General features: G+C 29.3%; 2 protein-coding genes across 2 annotated transcripts; both read right to left on the reverse strand.

Annotated features, from left to right (window-relative positions):
* Positions 1-224: 224 nt before the first annotated feature.
* On the reverse strand, positions 225-818 carry LOC136079294 (E3 ubiquitin-protein ligase BRE1A-like). The gene has a single exon (XM_065795029.1). It carries the CDS (start codon positions 816-818, stop codon positions 225-227), a length of 594 nt encoding a protein of 197 aa, XP_065651101.1.
* A 3087-nt stretch (positions 819-3905) lies between these two features.
* On the reverse strand, positions 3906-4535 carry LOC136079295 (uncharacterized). The gene has a single exon (XM_065795030.1). The coding sequence runs from the start codon at positions 4533-4535 to the stop codon at positions 3906-3908; it is 630 nt and encodes a 209-aa protein (XP_065651102.1).
* Between the last annotated feature and the right edge of the window lie 3531 nt (positions 4536-8066).

Genomic DNA, 8066 nt, shown 5'->3' on the forward strand with positions numbered 1-8066 from the left:
ATAACCTGTTGCTTTATGAGTATTGAGTTTTTTCATCGAATCCTCGAGTTCTTTACTAGTGAGTTTTTTAAATTCTAAGTTTTTATCAGACTTCGATAGATAGTTTGAGAATTGCATTACATGGTACCCATTGGTACCATGTAATGCATTTATTCTTGTCAATTTCATTCAAGGCAAATAGATTATGAAACTTTGCAGCATCTTTACATGTTGTACACATATTATTATAAAAAATGTAAACTAGCAAACTTTGATTTTCCGACTGATTCTTCAGGATAATCACTTTTAAAAACAGCATAAGCTTCACTAACATTCATATACAAATGACGTTTTTGCACAGTTTCTTTCTTGTTCTTTAATCTCACCACAATGGTGTCTCTTTTACCGGGTGCTTGACGGGATATATCATCACTCTGATAAAAATCAAGAACCAATTTTGTAGTTAAAGCATCTAATGCATTTTTACTATGTTTTTTTTCTGGGCTTGGGATTTCATTCATTTTTGTTAAAAGTTTTTGTACAACTTTAGCCCTCTTTCTGGGTGATTTTGGTAGTGCTGACTCGGCTCTCTTAACAGCTTTTCCAAGAGTGCTTACAGATTTGTAAGGGGGTGATGTAACAGCTACAGATTTTGATTCTGTTCTTTTTTGTCTGCTCTTTCTCTTTCGCTGCCTTTCTTTTTCTGGTTCAGCCTCCAAATTAGCGAGTCTTCTTTCTTTTCTTTTTTTTGATTCTTTTTCTTTAACTACTTTTTCGCCAAACTTTTCTGACTGCCTTTCACGATATTTCTTTTGACGCTCAGCATGAGTAAGAGGCATGTTAAACCCTTGAAAGATTAGAAAAAAAGGCAACAAATTAGTTTTGGAGATGTACGTATTACATCTAAGGCTCAATGGAGTTACAGTTATCCCTTAGAGAGGTTCTATTTATCTCAAAAGAGAGCCTCAAGGATAACTGAGCATTCATCCTCCAAATGTTGCCTTTGCAAAACATACCTATAATTTGTAGTTTTTGTAGAAAATGTAAAAGAAAGTAGGCCACTCAATAATCTGGGTCCTTAAAGTTGATAAAAACTAAATTGTGGTTTCAGTTTAGCAGTTTTAAATTTTGTTTTAAATGTTGTTAAAAAATTGTTAATTGTGTTAAAAACAGAAAAAGATTCTAAAAATAACTTGAGCTAATTATTTTTTTAAACATGTTAGTATTTTTTTAGATGTACTAGATTGAGTTCTCATTGCGCTGGATTTTTGAAACCTTAAGTTTTACTGGTAGTCTTAGAAATAAAACTATTGGTACCCTAATTGTCACAGCGTGACAGTAGTGGTAATAGCATTTGATTAAAACAAATGGTATTCTGAATTCGTCTGGCAATAAGTATGTTTTTATCATAAGTAGGAATGATTAGTGCAGCTAAAAGCTTGATTGCAATGAGCAAGACAGTTTTTGAATTTTTTATAGGTTCAATTGAAGTTTGGCGATTAAAAATGAATTAAATTATTGCAAAAACGCCTACTTTTACCTTCTGTTTCAGCCCATATAATTTTTATAATAGCAGCATACCATAGTAAGCTATATATTTTCTGAAAGAGAAGCAGTAGAGCTTTTTACTGATATATAGTATTATCTATATTGGGTTGGTTTAATTTTATAATTTTTTGTGACGGTCGTGGAATTGCTCAATAGCCATTTAAGTGATTTTTAAAGTTGTTTAAACTTCCGTTTGGTGGTCAGTATGAAGTTGTTACAATAATATTTTTGGATGGTTTGTTATAAATTTCTAAAGTGAAAGATGAAATTCATAATGAAATTTATTTAGTTCAATTTTAAGTCTTTCATTTTTAAGGATGTAACCCAGTAAATCTTCCTCTATATCCTCATTCTTGGATGAATCACTGTCAAAAAATTCATTTTCAAATTTGCATCGTACTCTCTCTTTTTATAAAGAAGATCAGTAGACCGATCCCGAATTCCAATGATGTAATATTACGGCTACCTGAAATCGAGCCTACCATGACAAAAATTTTAGATGTTAAAAAAATCAAAATTTAAAAAAAGATGTCAACTGTTACTTTAATTGATATTTTAAATACTGAAGAAGCTATTCCTCTTGTTTTGTCAGAAGACTTATCTGAAAGTGATTATTTAGAAGAAAGTAATGTTTTTATACCATATAAAGTTACAAAGATAAATCAAAAGTATCTGTTACATAACAAATGGGGGAAAAGCTTGAAAGAAATGTCCTTATTTACCATAAAGGAAATTCAAAATTATCGTAAATTAAGTGGTAAATCAAAAGGATTATTAATTAAAAAAACACTTTTGAGAGGTAGAAAATTCCAAGAGGAGCGTTATGTTTCATCAGACACAATATTAACATATTCTGGAAAAAAATTATTTAAAGTTAAAGGATTGCGTAAAGCGAGTATGAAAAAGGAAAAAAGAGAAGTTATTGTACACCTATCAAAAATTTCGTCCCATGTTGTGTTTACTGTTCTTGTCCAGCAGGATTAAGTGGATATTGTAACCGTGTAATGGCTTTGTTGTTAGAATTAGCTGATTACTCTATGAAATTTCCTAAGAAAGTCCTAACTAAAATTTCTTGTACAAGTAAACAACGACAATGGGGCATACCTGGTGAAAAAAGTATAAGTAAAGCTCCTATAATGAGTTCAACTATTAAGAGAGAAAATAATAAGCGTGGTATATACTCTAAAGGCTCACCTCTTAGTATGCATTTGCAAATTGTGGAACCACATTTTGAAATAATATCAAATATACAAAAATTAGCTAAAGATGAATCTACTATTCAAGAACCAGAAATTGAATTTGAGTATTTACCCTTAAAAGAAATAAATGATGACTATAATGACATCATTCCAAATTGTACATTTTCTTTTGAAAAGAAAAACTATTTAGAAAGAATAAAAGTTACATATTTAGAGGCAAAAGATATTGAAAAAAAACAGTTTTACAAAATTTGTCAGATAAATGGCTTTCAATACGACGAAACAAAATTACTTCTAGCAATGCTCATAAAGTATATATTAAAGTCAAAAACTTTGACAGTCTAATACCTGTCTTTACACAAAAATATTATTTATCTGATTCTAAACTTTTTGAAAAAGCTGTGCAACATGGTAATGAGTTTGAACCTATTGCTAGAGATATTTATAAAGACATTATGAAACACAAACTTAATCATTCTATAAAATGCAGAGAAACAGGGATTGTTATGCAACCTAAATTACCATGGCTTGCAGCGTCACCTGATGGTATGTTAATTAATGGAGAGTTGAATAATGAATTTGGGTTAATAGAAATAAAATGTCCTTGGTCAGAGAAACTATACACCTAAAGAATTAGTACTTGACAAATCTTTTTATGTGAAAATAAAAAATGATAAACCAGTCTTGCAAAAAAAACATGAAAATGGATATTACACTCAAATACAAATGGCTCTAGGCATATCACAAGTAACATTTTGTGATTTCATTGTTTATACATTCAAAGGATGCATTATTATTCGAATTCCTTTTGATATAATGTACTTAAAAGATGTTGTAAATAAACTAAACTTATTTTATATCAAAAATCTTTTACCTGCTATCGTTGAACTTGAGACTAATGAAATTGAACAATAAATTATATGACGAATAAAATATTATTATTTATAAGCAGTTTTTTTATTACATTTTAGAATTTTATTACATTATTAGAAAAAAAAATTCTTTTAGTTTAAAAAAATATTATGTTTTTTCTGTATCTTTGATTAATGGTGATTGAAAGTTTGCAAGGAGACAAATAATAGTCCAAATTTGATTTACTGAACCATGCAAAGATAAAGATATTTCATTACGAATTATTTTATATCGCTTTATTCTTTGAATAGCATGCTCTATATGTATTCATACAGATGCAATAGTTTGGCTTTCTTTAACCTCAGCTAATGTAAATTGGTTTCGACCTTCTAAAAATGAAGGGATGTTTAGACTTACATTTATATTTGCTAATTCCTCTTCAATTGTAAACCCTCTATCTGCAATTACAGAATCATCTCTATCCCATAAATTTTTATTTAAAAATCCGCTTCTTCTTACTATTTCCTTATCTGATACTGATCCTGGATACAACTGACTTACAAATATTATAGCACCAGAAGGAGATATTCCTAATAATCCCTTGTAAGTAACATGACTTTTGTAACTTGAATACATAGAACTCTGAATATTTAAAGATGATGGTATTTGACAAAACAACTCAGTGCAATCAATAATGCATCTTGTTTTTGGGTAAGATCTTTTAAAACATTCAGGCATTGTCAAATCAATTTGTTCTCTAGAAGGCCAAATAGATATTCCACCAAGTGTAAAGTACAAATAATTAATCCAGGATATTATCTGTCTTGATATTGTTGTTTTTGGTAACTTAAACAACCATCCAATATGAGAAAATGCAAATCCATTTTTAAAATAAACAAGAACCATAAAAAACTGATCAAGTGCACTTATTTTTGGTTTCGGACCTTTTTTTTGCATTGATTCTATGTTGTTGTTGTTTTTTGTTTTTTTTTCAACACTTGACTGAGAATGATAAAATTTTAAAAATTCACAGTTTTCACCTGGGTCCACTAAAAAAAATATATCATTGAACCTGTCTACTTCTAAACCAGTTAAAGATTTGAACAAATTTGGTTCAGTGGAAATATTTTCATTATTGAACTCGTTTTTATTTTAATTTCATCATTTATATCGGAGTTTACTTTAGTTAATTTTAAATTTTCATTTTGAAGGAAATCGTTTTCTTTTTTAAGTTGCTCTAATTGCTCTTTTAGAGTTTGACAAATTTCACAAACAACAACTTCTTTGGGCCAATCGATATGACAATTTATATCATTTTCTATACTATTGCAAGTATCACTTTCTAAAGCTTCTGTTGATGTATTGCAATTAGAGTTGCAAAAAAAACCGTTTTTTTTTTTAATTGTGTTTTTTGTGTGTTTTTTTTGTTTTGTATAGTTTTTTTTGTTTTTTTAGATTAAAAAAAATTATTTACTTTTATTTAATTTCTATTTTTATTATAAATGTAATACAATATATAATAGTAACATGATATATGATAAATATATAGTACATCACTAGAAAAATTTATTTTTAATTAACAAAAGACTCTATATTCTGGCTTTCTTGTTCATTAACGTCTTCTATTGTAAAGTCAAATCCGTATTCTTCAGAGTCGCTAGATACCTCTGACTCTAAACTCTGTGAAGTACCATTGTCCAGAAAAAATTCTTGGCTTTGACTTGTTGATGATTCTGCATTACATTTTAGATTTTTGAGTTGTAAATTATGTGATATAAATACTAATTTTGAAGCTCTGTCATTTGTTAATCTATTTCGTTTTTGATTGTGGATCCAAGATTGTCTACTAAATGATCTTTCGACTGCAGCACTTGTTGGTGGAAGTAATAAAATTTTACTTGCAATATTTGATAGTATTGGAGCACAAGAAGAACATATTCCCTTCCACCAACTTACAGGAGATGAATGTTTTACTGAAGCCCATATAAAAGGTTTTGCAAAAAGTCCTTCGTTTGATCTATAATCAGCTATCTCACCCAAAATTTTGTCATCACATTTTTTAATAGAAGAATCCATTTTTCCTAATTTATGTAGCGTTTCAATGGCATCAATCTAAAGAAGATGTTTTAAATAAGGCATCATAATTCATTTTAAATATAATTTCCTTTTTTTTCAATTAATTTAAATGAGGATTAAATTCTGAAAATACTCACCATTTCATTTCCAGATATATGACATCCTTTATAACGTGGATCCACTAAAATTGCAGCAAGATGAATGTTTCGAATGTGAAATTTCCTTCTTTTGGCAATTATTTCCATCATAGCATTTTCCTCGCTTTTTAGAATTGGACTGCAAAGGATATTGTCCTAAAAAGACTTTTCTAAATCTGAAAATGTTTTTGCAACTTTATTTTTAGCATATTTATTTGCCTAATGTTATTTCCATACTAAGTATTATGATTTATAATGTAATATAAATTTTTTAAAAATTTATAATAATACTTTTTATGTTTTATTTTTTATGTTTTTATGTTTAATTTTATTATAAAACTAATTTTTAATAAACCTAGTTGTTACTGGAAGCTTTAGTGATTGTTGAATGATTTGTCCTGATTTCTGCTGATGTTGTTTTAACAAAGCTGATAAAATTTGAGAGTTCTTTATCCCTTTTACCACCATTGTGCAATTTCTTTGGGAATCTGTTATTGATTTCAAGTTACTCGCATCAGTAAAAATTAAATTTAAGGTATGTGCCAGGCATCCATAAGGATATATGTGAGGAAATTCAGTAACTATTAGTTGCCATGCTTTTTTCATATTGGCTGCATTATCAGTACAAACACCAAGAACTTTCATAGGTCCAACATCGCATATTATTTTTTTAACTATATTTGCCATATATTTGCAAGTATGACTTTCTGCGCCTAAATAAAGAGTTATACGTTTAATAATTATAATAAACTATAAAAATTTAAATATTTTTGAAAAACTTTACAACTTTGGAGAATATAAAATAAAACTTGCTATCTGAAAATTCTGAAGACATGATAACTAAAATTAATCTAAAAAGACTACCTGTTTCTATGCTGGTCCAAAATATAGGAGGTACCGTTACAACAAAATTAATAGTTCCTTCATTCCTGTAAATAGTAAAATCTATCTTTATTACTGATTTTTATTATTTATGAATTATACACATGAAGTTAGAATACACCTAAATTATATATGTGTAGCTTACATTGTTACATAATTTTGTTATATAACGTTTAAAATTATCTAGGTGTTGGATACTCCTATACTAGTGCACAAATCAGAACGTAGATAAATAGTCCTACTATTTTAAATCATATTTTCCTTGCCTGATATTGCTCCACCCATCACACAAAATTGCTACACTTAAAGCAGTTCCCACAAGTTCTTTAACGGTAGTTGAGGTTTCATTATAAACCCTTTCAAGTAGGGAATTAGACAACATATCACGGTTAGGTAATTTTTTTTTTTTTTTTTTTCAATTTTTATTTTAGGTGCCCCAAGAAGTCCTAACGGTCTTGTCACAGAGCACCGCGGAAGTGCATTTAACCAAGAAGTTCACGCCTCCTTCCTTACCGTGACGCGAAAATTTGTTCAGAGCTCGTTTCGAACCTGGATCTCCTGCTTATAAAGCAAGCGCTCTAACCACTGCGCCACGGCCGCACAATTTAAATGCAGGTCTCAATTTTGCAAAGCTGTCTATACATAGTTTATTTTCAAAAACTCTTAATGAGCACCCAGTACCATAGACAGCGCGTGCTAAATCCATTTGCGATTCATCCTGTAAAAACATGAAGTTTACAAAAATTGTTATTACAAAAATTACTTATGTACTAAATAAAGTTTGCTAAATATTTGAAAGTATTAAATATTCTAAATATAATTCTTACTATTTGTTCATTAGTCATTTTGCCCGAGAAAATGTAAGATGCAATTTTATTTTTCTGAGGTGTGAATGGAACTCTTGTTGAAGAATGCAATCGTTTCAAGGGAGGCTTATCTGAATTGGTTTTATTTGGCTTACAGTCTCCAAACTTACGGGTTGTAGACCTACTTTGGTTTCCACAACAGCTTGGGGTTCGAAAGAAGGACTCAATTGGAATTTGCAATATAGCAGACGATAAACATATTTATTCCTTTTTTTCCATACATTGAATAGGTAAGTTTTCAGGAATATCTTCTTCCATCATTAGTTCAGTTTGAACTTTCTTTTGTTTAAAAGGCATATCGTTCAAATATTTGTTTTTTATTTGATCTCCACATTTCATACATTTTGCAATGTGCTCGGTCATTCGAGTGCCATTTTTTGATAGCTTTAAGCTGCAAAATTTGCATATAACTTGTTGAATTTTAGAACCTCCAGATTCTAAAGGTGCCTCAGTGAACAATGTAGCTACAAAACATTTTCTTTCTGCCTGGCATTTTTTTTTTTAGGTTTCTTTTTTTTTAAATAAAT

Source organism: Hydra vulgaris, chromosome 04 (assembly GCF_038396675.1).
Source record: "Hydra vulgaris chromosome 04, alternate assembly HydraT2T_AEP".
NCBI classification, from domain to species: domain Eukaryota; kingdom Metazoa; phylum Cnidaria; class Hydrozoa; order Anthoathecata; family Hydridae; genus Hydra; species Hydra vulgaris.

Coding starts and splice junctions, on each gene's coding strand:
- LOC136079294 (XM_065795029.1), bottom strand. CDS start 818: ATGCCTCTTACTCATGCTGAGCGTCAAAAGAAATATCGTGAAAGGCAG.
- LOC136079295 (XM_065795030.1), bottom strand. CDS start 4,535: ATGCAAAAAAAAGGTCCGAAACCAAAAATAAGTGCACTTGATCAGTTT.